The sequence below is a fragment of the Manacus candei genome, unplaced genomic scaffold, assembly GCF_025592945.1.
Source record: "Manacus candei isolate 608988 ecotype Guabito, Panama unplaced genomic scaffold, ASM2559294v1 h1tg000069l, whole genome shotgun sequence".
Taxonomy (NCBI): domain Eukaryota; kingdom Metazoa; phylum Chordata; class Aves; order Passeriformes; family Pipridae; genus Manacus; species Manacus candei.
Window position 1 is genome coordinate 3,772,454 of NW_026138117.1, and position 15,322 is coordinate 3,787,775.

A 15,322-nucleotide genomic window follows, 5' to 3' on the forward strand; every position below is an offset into this window, starting at 1 on the left:
GGAGTGCTCAAGGCCAGGCTGAATGGAGCTCTGAGCTCTGCTCTGGTGGAAGGTGTCCCTGCCCATGGCAGAGGAGTTGGAACGAGATGGTCTTTAAGGTCCCTTACAATTCAAACCATTCTGTGATTCTTTATGATGCACGGTTACTTTTACATGTTGGTCTTGGCTGTTCTTTAAAATACCCAGGGAATGTTGTGTTGCTTCATTATCTTGAAAGTTTTTCGAAGTATCCAACACAAATCTGCTGCCAAACTCACTGCTACTTGCCTTACCCTCAAGAGGAAGGGGAGTATGTAGATGATTGCTCTTAATTTGTTTTACATATTAGAAAATCATACTCTGTGTGCTTTTTCTCTTTTCTGGAAAAAAAATCTAATTCCTTATTTCTTACAGGCTGTACTTTCCATCTGAGTTGTGATTGTCCTGAGGATATTTTTGTTGGTGCAACAAACTCAAACATTTGCCAAGCATCACTGATGCTGACAGCAGAACATCTGAGACAAGAGTTACCCCAGGTGCTTCATACACAGTGCTATGATAAAGATAACCCCCCAAGTGGGATTTTCCCTCTTTTTATTTCTTTTCCCCTCCTCCACTGGCATCAACTTCTTTTTTTCCCACTAGAACCCTCAGCCCTTTCCTTGGGGTTGTCGCCTGCCCATTACACCTCCTCAAGTGTGTTGCACCTCTGTTTGATTGATTTCAGTACTTTGGTTCCTAACTGTTTTTCATAGTTTCTAACTATCAGTGGAAGAGCTGACGTTGCCGCTCAGTGTAGCCCATGGGTTTGATAGCTCATATACTCCATTAATTTTACAACCAAAAATTGAGACAAGCTGGTGTAGAACAGACCTGTGTGGCTCCACTTGAAATGTCTCACCAGTTTGGTCAGAAGCTGCTGATAAACAGTGCTTTTTGTACTTAAGGCCCTCCACATATGAGGGCACTTCAAATTTCTGCTGAAAGCCTTATTGAGCTTGTGATGCAGCACAACCATGGCTTCTCTTTCGGCCACTTCCCCAGTTAGATAAAGACTTTGGTTGGTCTGAGGTGGTTTTTCCCTACCAAGTCAGGCTGCCAGAACCCTCCTAAGTCTTGCTGCTTTGTTGTCCCCCAGGATCTCTTGAAGCAACCATTCAATCCTTTAACATCTTCCTCAGTGTTGTAGACAGATGTCCTGGTATGTGATTCCCTGGAGCTTTCTTTCCCCTCTATTTTGTCTTTTCTCTTTCCTTACCTGAGCTTTTGCTTTTGTCTGATATGTTACTTGGTATTAGATCATTTGCTTTGCAAGATGTCTGTTGGTTTTTCTTCTCAGTGGGCTGTGGGTCAAAAGGGTGACCAAGAGCACAACTGCAGCTGCCTTGTCTACACCAGGCAGAAGAGTAACTCCCAGCAACATGGACACGGGTGACTAGAAAAAGATGACAGGGAACAGCAATCTGAACTCACTGTTTATCAGGAAAGCTTTTACTCAAATCTTAAGGCAGCATGCCAGTGTTAAACTTTCCTAATTATTTACTCCTTCCTACGAATTTATCAAGTTTCAACTCATTTTCTGCAGAGGTTTTCTGTATTCCCTGCGAGGTGCTGATACCCTAAAACAATATTTGCAACAAAATATGGAATTCCCATAACTGGGAATTTTAAATGGACTTAAAAAATAAATGATCCTTTGTGGTGATGCTGCACAAGTCAGCAGGCAAGTCTGCAGGCCCTTGGATGTTGCTACGATAACTTGAAGCAGCAGCTTCATGGGTAACACTCGTGTAAATTGGAGACCTGAGGAGCTCACAGGTCTGCAGGGATGGCAGCACCAGCAGTGGTGACAAGGAGCTTCCTGGCAGTGATTGAAGGGAACCAAGCATGAAGGCAACCAAAAGAAGCTCCACTCTGGTTCACTCTCCGAACTCAAACCCCAACTTTGTACACATAGGTAGCAATGAGATTTCCTGCCCCATTTGAAGTTTATACTGATCTACCAAAAATGCAGTCATAGGCTTTATGTAAGAGTTTTATATAACACAGAGGTTTATATAACATAATGCACCAAAGGCTTCATCCTATGAATTTTACCTAAGCTATGTCAAGTAGAGGGGATCAAACCACATGAGAGGCTTCATACATTCTATTACAAAGTAACAATTTTAGTAAAATTATATTAATATAGTGCAAAATTCACTAAAGACTAAGTAATATATAGTTCAATGCCTGTGGTTGCTCAACACTGAACTGTTTACTGTAGTCTTAAAAAAAAATATAGTAATATTTGAGACATCCTAGAGTTCCTTCTGATCTCCAGAGGTGATAAAATGAGTTTGCTTGTCAATATGTTAATGATAGAGAGTCCTTGCTGTGACAGAAAGCAGATGAGTGACCGGCAAGACAAGGGGCACAGCATTAAAATTGTTCTGCTGGCAAAAGCTGTCTCCAAACCAGCTCTCATGCTTCCTGTCTTGACCCTGCCTGGCAGCCCAGGCACACACACAGCATATCCCTGTGCTGCCAGGCAGGGACTGCCAGGCACATCACTTCTACATCAGCAAAGGTGACAGCTGGCAGAAAGGTGCTCTGATACCTCCAAAATGGAAATTCAAAAGGCTAAATGTGAACATCCTTATTCTCTTGTTCACAGGTTTGGGTCAGTGGCCGGGCTCAGGCCCAGCTCTTCTCACCTATCCAGTCTTCAGCACCATATTCCTCTCCTTGTTCTCAAACTAAGTTTTAGACCCATTCCAAGAGTACCAAACCGGGTTATTTACTCAAGTTGTAGGTTGCTACCCACTGAGCCCCATGAAATTGAAAAAAACAACACTGGAATTTAACATTTATCTTTATTTTCTCTCTTATTCTTATCATTATTCTCAGTATTATTCTAATTATTATTCTAATTAAACATAAATTGGCACCCAGAGACCCATCCACATAGAAGACCACTTTCAAACAGACCTTATAAGCCCAGAGCTAATTCACTCCTATTAGAAGCTGGGATACCTGGCAGAGGGATGGATGCTGAAATGCTTTTAAATTTGGAGGAAACCCAACACAAGGGAGCCAAAGATAAAGCAGGAAAGGGTGTGGGGGTTTTTACCAACACTGTTGCTGTGATACAGCTCTTGGGTGGGTACGTACGGGGCTGACTCCACTGAGGGCTGGTCTCTAATGGAAAGGTGTTTTGCATGCCTGCTGTGGCGCTTGCAGTACTTTCTATATAGAGGATTTCCCCTATGTGAGGCTGCTTTTCACCCTTAAGAGGTCCCCAGCCCCACCATGGCCATGGACTCCAAGGCTTGATAGGCTAACCAAATCATGTGTAGCATTGTCCCCCTCAAGGCTGGCCACAGGAATACTCAGCTACTGCAGAGACCAAAGGCTCGGTGGTCTCTTCGTTGCCCCGTAGCCAGCAGCATCAAGGGGAGGGAAAATTTTAACTCAGGGACTTCATCTCCTGCATTGGCCATGGAGAGGGAAGGAGATGGATGGAGGTGATGGGAAGAGCACAGCTGATGTCCAGGGAGAGCTGCTTGTGTGCTTGCGTCTGGGGGATGCATGAACAGCCTTGGGTTCAGCTCCAAACAGGAAGAGTCACATTCCTCACTCAAAATTTAAACACTGCTGGTCTGTCCCCATCTGCTTCTCAAAGACCCCAAGCTTGTGGTATCTCATCCCTGTGGGTTCCCTGGAAGGCAGTGCTGAGCTCGCCCACTGGTGAGTGGGGAGCTGGGATTTGCTGGAGCGAGCAAGGTGCTGTTGGCAATGCTCCCAGCATCGGTCCTGCCAGAAGACCTGCTCTGGGTACTGTGATCACTGCTAGTCTGTGCAGAGGAGAGGCTCAGTGGTGGGGCGGGTTTATGAGCTAGAACCCATTTCTCTTGAAGTACTGGGCTCGCCTAATCACGCTGTTGACATAGTTGTTGTCTCTGCTGCATGGGTCTTCCTCGTAGACCTGGAGATTGCCCATTCTCGCATGGTAGGTGCAGATTCCCCCTGGAAAGAGTTAGGAAGGAGTTGTTTTGGGCTTGTAAGTAAGAAATAGAGTTTTAAGAGTAAAAATTTCTAGCTGAAAGGGGCATGCGTCTCATCAAACATACACAACTGCTTGGCAAAGTGCTAACTGTGCACTGTTGTTGAAAAGTGACTGATTTTGTAAAATCTTTGCATTTGGAGAGAATCATGGGTTCCTTCACTGTAGCAACAGTTGAAAATGGCATACTGTTTCCAGAAAGTATGTAATCTAAAAAGGCAGTATCAGAGCAAGGATGGGAGAGTAAATTATAGCATAGAGTGAATGAACCACCATGAAGACTATAAGGAACCAACATGGACTATAAGGACACCTGGATCCCAAGATTCCTGGACACAACAGCCTGCCACGATAAGCTCATTGTGTTGTGGTGCCTCAATTTCTGCCTCAGTTTCCCCAGTGGCTTGTGTTTGGTTATTTTCTACCTTATTTATCTGCCTGACAGCTATTTCACATTGCTGATCTGCCAGTTTGGAATTGCCTCTTTTAAATTAGAAAACTGGGTTTGGTTGGGGTTTTTATTGTAAGACATGCTGTAAAATCTGCCAGACTGATGCTCTTTTTCCTTTAAAAGTGACACCAATGAGTGCACAATACTCTCAGTGTATCCCTTTCAGGTATACAGCCCATTGTGTACCTCTCAGCTGCCGATCCCAGGTCCAGGTAGGATGTCTTGTCCGTACTTCATTGATTGAAAGAACTAGAATATTTGAGCACTGATTTATGTGTTCTTCACTATCCCACACTGCATAAGGCTGCTGTAGCTGCCTGCTGATCTAGAAAAGACAAGCAAGAAAATGGGTTTCCCTCTGAATGCAAGCCCTGCTGTAGCTTCTTCCTCTTCATTGGCCCCCCAGGCTGCAACTCATTGAAGTGACCTTATTCCAGACACTTAAGAACAACCTTTGATTTTAGTGCTGTTTTGAATACAGAACAGTCATTTGCTAAGGTAAGGACCTGGGGTATGCATTAAATTACCGTGCTGTTACTCGTACTTATCATCCTGATGTACCTGCATCAAGCCGTACTTCTGCCGTCCCTGGTCCCAGCCGTTGTTCAGGAGCAGGCCAACACGGCTCTCCTGTGACATGATGGCACCAATGAGAGCTGGGTCCAAGCACAGGTTTCTGGCTACTCGTCTAATCGGGACCTCGTATTTCCTCAGGCGCACGAGGTCTGCCTCAGCAGTCCTCCGTACCATGGCATATCCTGCAGCGTAGGAAAAGGCAGACTTAAACACATCCCTGTCCAAAACCCTCCCTTTCCCCTTGAGCAGATGTATCAGAGAAGTAACTCAAATTCTGAAGGAATTGCATCTACACTGAACTGGGCAGTGGAGCTTGAGGAAAAAGCACAGCCCTATTGGCTCTGACCATGGCTAGGAAGCTGCTGTGCCAGTACCCAAGGGGAAGAGGGAGGGTTCTCAAGAAGTGGAACCACATGTTCGTGGTCCTGTTCTTCTGCAGTTCCACTGTAAATGTGGCTCTGGAGTCAGAAGAGTGAAATTTCAAAAGGGATTTGCAAAAATAGATACACATTACTACTGACCAGACAAACTGGAGTAACTGTTATATATTCTGTCTATAGAAAGAAGGGGTTTTTAAAGCAATTTTGGAACAGTTTGGAAGCAAGCAGGTGTGTTCAGATCCATGCTTGGACACTGACAGTCAAGGTGTCTGCCCTGAAAGAGCCTACATCTAAAGTATGTGGCCAAATTCCTGGAGATATGAGCAGTATTAACCTGACACAGTCAGATGTGCAATGCACGGGGAAATAACATGAGGAAAGAAAGAGAGAAATGTGAAGGAGTTACCAAACACTAGTCATCCAGAAGTAGGATGGCTACACACTTGGGACTTTTGCCCTGTAAAATGTGTCTCTGACAGGTCACCACTGGCCAGCTCAGCCAACATGCCAGCACTCAGAACCTGGATCTGTGCATCTTCACCTTCCAGCATACGGGGCCTGGGGTTTTGTGAGGATGCTGATGCCAAAGTCCTGGCTGATGAAGAAGCTGTTTTAACTGAAAAGGGGTGGTACTATTTCCCTTTACTCTGAGGCTGAAGATCCTGACTACAGGACCTGGGGTTTGTGCTTCCACTTCCCACCAGATCTGGAGGCTTCACAGCACCTGCCATTTTGGGAGAGGAAGTGTTGCCTTCTCCCTTTTGACTAATTGAATAGCTGCACCACATTTAATTTGGCAATAACAGTAAGTAAAGCATCTCTCTGTCAGGTAGAAACAGGTCGACAAGTCAAGCAATGAATGATACCTACCACAGTCTGGGGCTCTTACAGCTGTACAGGACACCGTGGGGGCTGGAAGGGCACTTATATCACCATAGCAACTGTAACTCATGGATGGAGCTGAAATATTAAACGGAGGTGTTTGAACACATAAGATCTCAGAGCAGTATTGTACAAGTGCTGAAAGTGCATACAAGTTGAGCATGAGGGAGTCACCCAGACCTGCAATCCACAATCCCCTTGTGTTGGCCCTGCTTGTACAGTTGCCACTGCTCTCCATCAGTAATGCTATCAAAGAAAGTAGAGAACAGAAATTTGTTCTTTTCTAACTGAATATGTTGAAGCAAGTGGATCTAATGAAGATTTAGATGAATATGTGCCTGCCCTGTTAGGTCTAAAGGCTGGTGTGGGAATGAAGAACCACAGTCCCTGCATTTATTTCAGAGGGCTCTTCCCATTCAATGCGCCCAGTGTCCAGGATCCCTCAGATGATGGCTGGAGGTACCTGAGCACCCTGGCTGGAAGTGTCTCCTGTGTCCCTCCATAACCTGGTGAGGAATTAATTCAGGAGAATGCTTGCCTCAGTCTCTGAAAATTACCCCATTTCCTTAGTAACCGAGGAACAAATAGCCTCCATCAAACAGCTTGCCACATTTGTGAGACCATTTCTGAGCAGGTAGAGAGACTGGATAAGGTTAGCTGGAAAAATCAAGAGGAGCTGTGTCTGTGACTCCCTTTTGGTTTCAGTCCCATACTCCAGATATGCTGGTTTAAAAGACGTGTGGGCAGCAAGCGGCCTCATACAGCAGCTGAGGACCTTTAGCCACACAGGGTTTTACAGGGCCATGCAGAAAGGGAACCTCAAGCCTGTCTGCACACCTCCTCTCCGTGGTCCTTCTGCAAACAATTCCCACTGTGATTTTGACAGCAACCCAAACCCATCTCACCGACAAGGGCTGAAAGGCCCAGCAAGAGCAGTGCGGGGATCATGGCGATGGCTCTCCTCAGCTGTCCCAGGAGACCTGGAAACACAGCAGTTTGCAAAACATGAAGAAATCACTGCTGATCTTCAACAGCACTGTAGCAAAGTTGGGGTGCCAAAAGCTCCTGCCCTGAGGCACCAGACAGGGATGGCATTTGCTGAAGAGGGGTTGGGGAGCAGAGGCACCTCCTCTGCAGCACGCTCTCCCCTTGGGGAGCTTGGGATCAGGGAGGTCCCTGTTGGCAGCCTGGGCCAGCAGGGACCTTTTTTAGTCCCTGTCAGTTCTCATTGCTTGCTCACATGGCCCCTCCTGAACACCCGTAGCATGTCTTTACAATGACAAGGTATGCCATCTTTGCTTTAATTTTATAGGTGTTCGAAGTCTAATGTGCTACAAAGTGCACACATCCATTGCTTCTCTGTTCAAAAAGGATTTTTGCTTGGCTTTTGGAAAAACTTGCTTTCAAAAATCAAGCAATATGACCCTTAATTCTCTGCTAAGAGCATGCAAGGCAACTCCAAGATTTATTTAGTGAAATAATACTTCTCTGTGCAATAACAGCAGATAATCACTTTGCTAATAAATGCATCTGTTGTGCTTATTAAAAAAATTCCAAAATGTCATCAGATAATAGCTATCAAATGCAAAAAGCATTGACTGTATTTGGCTTGCTGGTTAACACATTTAAACAGAGGAGCTTTTATGGCTTACAAATACTTTTTTCCCCAAGAAGATTTCAAATAAAAAACACACCACGAGTCTTGTAGGCAGTCATCACTAATGCTGTTAACACTTGAAAATACATTATCAATTTTAATAATGTGTGACCTTTTCTCTAGACTGCATTTCTACTGCAAACCAGACTGCATGAATGGAGAAACACGGATAGTCCACCAGTGTCATTGGAGAGGCTCCAATGAGTGAGTGAGCCTATTCAGGAAAAATGTTCACAGATGGAGCTGGGTACATGCAGGAACTCAGTTTGACCTCTAGCACTAACAGAGAGTATTTACAAGCCCAGATCAATATAGCTTGACCCAATACCTATAAATTCAATGGCACAGCCATATGGGTCTGCATCAAAAGCTACGGGCTGTAGCTCTTTCCACATGTAGGAAATTGCCAGATTATAAATTTTTAAGTTACCAGCCATTTTTTTCCCCTCCCATCACAAAAACCTCACAGGCCTGAGTTAGATACAGCATAGTAATCACAATATTGATAAAATGGTAAATCAAAACAAAAGGCTAAATCAAAACAAAGTAAAGGCTTCTGGCTCTAAATAAATGTTCTAAGAGTGAATTCAGACTCACCTGTCTTCAGTTGGCCTTCCTCTGAGGCAGGTCACTTGATGACTTTTATATATACGTGTAGGAAGAGGTATCCACCCTATGGGATTTGGAATGTTAATTCCTACCTAGTGTGATGACTATTTTAAAGTGCAATAAGTAATATATATTAAGAGCTTAGAACTCTTACGATTTCTTTCATCCAAAGATTTGCACAAGTAGTTGTTAGTCAGACTCAGGACAACTCTGTGAAAGGAAATAAATACTGGTTTTCCTCCATCAATAAGCACATTGCTGCACAATAAATGACTTGCAGAAAGTATTGCAGTGAATCAGTTGCAGAGGCTAGGCAAAAATCGGATCCCTATCTAGTGCTCTCCTTGCTTTGTGTCTGAGTTAGTCTGGGCACATTTCTGGAAGGATTTTTTTTGTCTCATTTCCTCAATGATTTCAGATTGGCAAGCTTTTAATTAAGAATTCTACTTTTGTATGAATTTTTAAAAGGGTAATTGAAGAAGAGCATCTCACTGCTTCATTGATTATGGCAAATTTAATTCGGAAAGGGAACTTGAATACTTTGAGGACAGAGGCAGGATTTGACTTTCAGATTTAGGGAGGCAGGATGCTGCAGTTGAAATTAGGAAGAAGGAAACTGGTCTCTCAGCAACTGAAGCTAGAGGGGACACACAGAGGATCTCTGAAAGACTTGAACCTTGTGGCCAAAAGACTTTTCACATATCTAAAACATCTGAGTCATTTTGAGAAGGAAGGATGGTCTGGGAGGCCAGTGCCCTTCAATCCTGTCCACTTTGCCATATTTTTCTCTTCCCAAGACTGCCCAGCATGTGTGGAGGGTAGGAAGGCAAAATTTTTTTCCAGTACCTTTCTGCTCATTATTTAATAAATCACAAATCCATCTATTCCCATTGCTCCTCTGGGCTTGAGATGTGGCAGGTAGGAAACACTGTTTTGGTCAGATACTGATTACTGGGTTCAAAATCAAGTGATGGCTATTAGTCTGTAAAGCACAGGAGATGATCAAGTGGGTTGTGTCACCTCAAAAATCAATAAACACAAGTATCATAGACTTAAATCCTGAGATAGTATGAAAGAGGGAACCTTCACTGGTGAACCTAACCTTCTTGTTCCAGGAGGGTTGGAATATGAGTTAAGGTGAGTCTTAAGTATAGAACTCATAATGACATCTTCCCAAGATTACAACAAGGCTAGGCAACCATTTTTCATGTATGAACCTGATATCTTTGTGGTATCTCAGACTAGACTATCACTTAGTCCTTTTACTGGGGTTTAACATTTCAAATAGTAGAGGTTTAACAGGTAGAAAATAGAAACATCACATGTACAGTGTGGCTTTAATCTTTTCAAAAGGAAATAGTGACTGAAGAAATGCTGGAAGGGAAGAAGGACAGAAGAAATGATCTGGGGAAAGTTCATAGTGCACAGCTTGATGGCAACAAGGCAATTCTACAGAACAAGGCAATTTATATTAGATTATAGTAATTTAGTATTAACATCCAGTTACATTTTATAAAAACAGCATCATGTTAGTGACAATAAACTAGTGTTCCTCTGTCACTGAACCTGTTTTCATGCTGATGACTTGAGACCTTTTTTTGAGAAGTAGCCTCTGATCTTAGGTAAGATTTCTTTCCTAATGTGTTGGTCACTTGCTGACAGTCCTTAAGATAAAGTTTTGAATTTAAATACTGTTTGTTTTTGCTATGTATTTTTCTCTTTCATTTATTAACTATGTAGCCACATGTTTTCTACATTTCACAGTAGTCACATGAATTCTTAATGCCTCCTCTGCTTTGCATTGCTCTTTATATACTTACTGAGTAGATGCTATGTTTTAAGTGCAATTATTTTTATCTGTGCTGCTGTAGGCTTTTAGGTCCCTGCGACAGATTCCTTGTATTCACATGATTTCCAGTGTAAATCCATCCAAATAAGAGGATATTTTCTCAGTAGCACTATGAAGTGGACTTTTTCTCGCTAAAAACCTCTTTATCTTCACAAAATTTGCCGACTGCCTTATAGAGTAAAAGCCAAAAGTAGGTAGCCTTTATGGAAACACAGTCATGCTCACATACATTGAATGAAGCAGAACAGTGCATTTGTCCAAGGCACCACCATGTAATGAGAGTTGCATGATGTTAGAAAACACCATCTTCTGCTGTGGGGCTGTAAACCCAGAGCATTGAATTCAGGTGAACCACTTAACGAGAGTAGGCTGCATCTGTCACTAGTATGTCACAATTTTTCATTTTTATGATAGATTTAATTCAGAAAATTACATCAACAGTACAGTACCAATACATATTCTCTTTGTCCTGGATTTTGGTCAGCACAGCGCGTGACTGAGGGAGGGAGGAGATGGAAAGTCAGAGAAAGAGGAGGAGTTCACTTATCAAATGGTATCTGCATCTTAAATTCAAGAAGCAGGAAAGCCTCCTCGTATTCACAGGGGCATTCTGGCAATAAGCTGCAGTCAGTGACCACAGACATGGTTTCTCCATGGTCTGTCACTGACACTGTTACGTTGAGTTAAAGACAGAACAGAGTGGACAAAAAAATGTCACCTGACAAAATAGCATTTTCCACTTGTTTTACATAAACTAGAAGGGAGCATACCTGAGATCTAAAGCACATCAAAGTTCAATACCATCAGTTCTTTCCTACTCGCAGATTTTGACTTTTTTTTTACCCTCATGCCAGGTGAAGTTTTTTCATTCCACTTAATGGAGATGTGATCAAAATGGACCAACATTTTTTAAAATAGCATTATATATTGTACATGTTATTCTCCTTCATGTTGCAGGTTACAGCATCACATGTCACTGGGTGGTAAGAATACTATCTAAAATTACCTGGAACAATACCACATTAATTATAGTCTCTTGTGAGTTCAACTGGTTTCATAACATTGACAGGCAGATGCATTTCTCAGGCTGTTCCTTTTGTCTTGTGTGTAATTATAGGTAACATCAGGTATTCACAGACTTTGTAACTGCTTTATAGGGAAGCTGCCCATCACTTCTGACGCACATCGGATGCCTACCACTAACTGACCAGTTAAAAATGCATCTGTAGCATCATCTCAGACAATCCCTCCAGAGCTGTACTCCCCAACTTTTAAAGAGACACACCCAGTTTAATAATTAAATTTCAATAGTTTTTCTTTTCTATATCTAGTATACCTGGAAGTAATCATAGAATCATTTAGGTTGGAAAAGATCATCTAGCCCAACCATTAACCCAGCACTGCCGATTCCACCCCTAAACCATGTCCCTAAGTGCCATATCTACATATCTTTTAAATAGCAAAGGTCTTCAAACTTGTAAGACAGAAGGCTCTCAGTTTTCACTATGTTCAGAAATGAACAGGTGCTGAGGGCCCAAGCACAAATGCAGGCTGGGGGATGAATGGATTAAGAGCAGCCCCGAGGAGAAGGACTTGGGAGTGTTGGTTGACAGGAAGCTCAACAAGAGCCAGCAATGTGCACTTACAGCTCAGAAAGCCAACTGTGTCCTGGGCTGCATCAAAGGGACTGTGAACAGCAGGTCGAGGGAGGTGATTCTCCCCCTCCACTAAGGTCTCATGAGATCCCACCTGGAATACTGCATCTAGCTCCGGACCTCCAACGTAAGAAGGATGTGGACCTGCTAAAGCAAGTCCAGAGAAGAGCCACTAAGTTGATCAGAGGGCTGGAGCACCTCTCATATGAAGACAGGCTGAGAGAGTTGGGACTGTTCAGCCTGGAGAAGAGAAGGCTCTGGGGAGACCTTACAGCACCTTCCAGTACCTAAAGGAGGCCAACAAGAGAGCTGGGGGGGGGACTTTGTACAAGGGCATGTAGTGATAGGATAAGGGGTACTACTGAAAGAGGGTAGGTTTGGATTTTGGTTGCCCAGAGAAGTTGGTTGCCCTGGAAGTGTTCAAGGCCAGGCTGGATGGAGCTTTGAGTAACCTGGTCTAGTGGAAGGTGCCCCTGCCCATGGCAGGGGGGTTTGAACGAGGTGATGTTTCCAACACAAACCATTCTATGATTCTATAACTATTAAGAGCATTTCTGTGTGCCTGGAATTAATGATGCAAAGCGTTGAGGACTCTCAACGTTTTAGAAACCAAACAGGAAACAATTTCAGGCTTTTTTCTAGGGCAGCACACTAACAAAAGGAATAATTAGCAAGGAGGAAGTAGATCAGGAAGGCAATTAATGTTGTTTAGTGTATTACAATCACCTGATTTTCATACAATGTCATCTTGGGAAAAGCCAATCATTACTGGAGATTGTGTGGTTTGTGATGCAGGTAAGTTAATTTTTAACCCTTTTTTATAGGAGTTAAATGTTGAAATCGTACCATCGGGCAGGTGACACTTGAACAGGTGGTGCTCAAAAACACAAAGCATATTACACAGATTCAACACTGAGCTATGTGGCTACTGGATCAGTTGTGGTTTATCTTAGGCAGCTTAAACCATGGCTATAATAACTGATCCAAAAAAATGTAGCCTTACAACATGCACCTCATAGGATTTCTAAAAGCATGTTTTCTTAACTACTTCCTTTCCATCAACAAGCATCAAATATCTCTCAGTGTATGTGCATTTAAAGTTAATTCACCAAGTTTGAACAAGAGTTTTTTTGGGTGAAGCTCTGGGGTCTCAGGTACTACTTTAGCCAGTTTGATGTGTTACCTTTAAATTGATGAAGAAGGTATGAGCATAAGTTCCCTTTTGTAGCATAGGATATAGAACAGCGCTTTGCAGGGGGACAGGTAACAAGGAGCACCTGCCAGACTGCACTGTCTCAGATCACCACAATCATATTGGACAGACTTACTGCTGAAGGCTCCAAAGCGTGATCCAACAACAAAAGTTCAGAGTAGACCTTTTTTTGGCAAATGTGGTGGAACCTATCTCTATTTATCCTTTAAGGGGGGCTCAGGGGCAACATTCCCCTCAGAACATTCTAAAATATTCTACTGTAACATCAAGTACTTTCTACTTCCAATTCCTAGAGAGGCTTTTCTTCAACTCCAGAGTGTAACTCTCACTCTCAAACAGTTGTATAGAGCTGTTCTAAACAGACAGACAGATCAACCCACTACTGAAAGAATTTTCCTTTCAAAAACTGAAATACACAGCTATTGTATATGCAATGAGTACAAAAGCCATCTTATTTCTGCATCAGCTTGTGCTTGTTTGTGTGTGCATGCGGGAGATGAAATGACAACATTCCTCACACTGAGTTGAAGACACCAGCTTTGCTCTTAAATGGAAGACAAAGGGCTTATTTTAGAAACTGTACTGTTCAAAGCCTAAATTTTCTACAGAAAATTCCATAGAAAAGTTTTCATTTTAGAATTTCTAGATGGTAAATAGCACAATGGGGGTTACTTGGAACAGAGGACTAGAAGGCATCAATTCATCTTTTGAGTTGGCCTCCCCCAATGACACTTATGACATTATGACTCCCTATGACACTTGCAGGCAATCCAGCCTACTAACGAGGTCTGAGAGCAGCTGTGCCGTTGTCGCCTTCTCCAGAATTTGTTTCTTGTCCTCTCTCTTTCTGGGACTAGACTTCTTCATTCTTTCCAAATCCCAAAGCTCAACTCAGCACTTAATTTCTGGGTAGATTTCTTGAGCAGACCAGCACAAGGGAAACACAAGATCAATCAGTGATCAAGGAATGTCCAGTGAAGTCCAAATAATCCAGCATTAAGAGCTGAACAACCCAGATCCTGTTTGGTTATTACTGCCTTCATGCATTTCTTCAACAATCACTTCATGCAAGCACCTGGCACAGACTAAAGCACTAATCATTACTAAATAGTGACATGCTGAGTTTGGGCATAAGCCCCATCACTCCCAAGCTAGACGTGAACATTTCTGATCTCTTCGCTGTCTAACACCCTTTCATGGACAACACATGCCAGACCAGGTACCATTTTGTGACTAGCCTGGGCTCAGGAACCGTAGTCAGTCATGTCCAATCTATCTGCCACAAGCAATTAACCATGTGCAACCTGTGTCCTTTCTGGATATTGAGTATCATCATCATCATCTCATTTATTAGCCATATGGCCACTAGATCGCTGTTAATAAAGTTAATCTTTCTGCTTTTCAAGTCTGAACAGCTGACATTTGTTTCAGCTGGTGTTCTCTGTATTGTGACACTTCTAGCTTGCTGTCCCAGGTTTTATTATCACAGACAATTCATTAAATTAATGGGCACTGCAAAATCACTGAACTCTACAACACAAGAATAATTTGTTCCTCACTACTCAACCTGGACAGATTTCCCACTTCTTAAAGAACTTATAGGTTTCTGCAAAAATAAAATTTTTGGGTTGGGATTGTTCATCTCAAAGTAATATGCAAAATGGAGATGTCACCAAGAGGACTGTTCAGTAACGGTTTTAACGTTCATTCAAGACAGAAAATGCAGAAAGCAGACATGAAAGAACTGAAGGAACAGATCTAGGAGACTGCTACTTCAAAATGAAGTTAAACTTATTATTACAAACAGTCTCAATTTCCGTCTATACCCATGGCAAGAGTGTCCCTGTCCAATGCAAGGGGATTGGAACTAGATGATTTTTAAAGTCTCTTCCAACTCAGGCCAGACCATCATTCTATGATTCTACTCAAACCACACATTCCTGCAAACTCCTTGTATCAGCACTGGAGTATGTGTGGTCATGTTACAAACGAGATGAAAAAGATCTCCCAGGAAGGATGAAGGAAG

The 15,322-nt window shown here is 42.8% G+C and overlaps 1 protein-coding gene across 4 annotated transcripts; it reads right to left on the reverse strand.

Annotated features, from left to right (window-relative positions):
* Positions 1-2,847: 2,847 nt before the first annotated feature.
* Positions 2,848-9,138, reverse strand: LOC127479616 (lysozyme g-like). 4 transcript variants are annotated; one of them, XM_051806831.1, is made up of 7 exons: positions 8,734-9,138; positions 8,568-8,643; positions 7,219-7,293; positions 6,302-6,391; positions 5,037-5,233; positions 4,662-4,800; positions 2,848-3,987 (listed from the first exon to the last, which is right to left on the reverse strand). In XM_051806831.1, the coding sequence occupies exons 3-7, from the start codon at positions 7,259-7,261 to the stop codon at positions 3,857-3,859; spliced, it is 600 nt and encodes a 199-aa protein (XP_051662791.1). In that variant the 5' UTR covers positions 7,262-7,293; positions 8,568-8,643; positions 8,734-9,138; the 3' UTR covers positions 2,848-3,856. The 4 variants fall into 4 exon arrangements, with proteins under 4 accessions (XP_051662791.1, XP_051662790.1, XP_051662792.1 ...); XM_051806830.1 differs by having other exon boundaries at positions 8,568-9,138; XM_051806832.1 differs by lacking the exons at positions 8,568-8,643; positions 8,734-9,138 and having other exon boundaries at positions 7,219-7,477.
* Positions 9,139-15,322: the final 6,184 nt, after the last annotated feature.

What these genes read in the sequence shown, in the direction of transcription:
- LOC127479616 (XM_051806829.1), bottom strand. Translation starts at nt 6,551, where the DNA reads ATGGAGAGCAGTGGCAACTGTACAAGCAGGGCCAACACAAGGGGATTG. An exon ending in AGAAGTACGGCTTGATGCAG is followed by an intron (nt 4,801 to 5,036) that starts GTACATCAGGAT and finishes TGTCTTTTCTAG; the next exon opens with ATCAGCAGGCAGCTACAGCA. An exon ending in CTGGGATCGGCAGCTGAGAG is followed by an intron (nt 3,988 to 4,661) that starts GTACACAATGGG and finishes AACTCTTTCCAG; the next exon opens with GGGGAATCTGCACCTACCAT.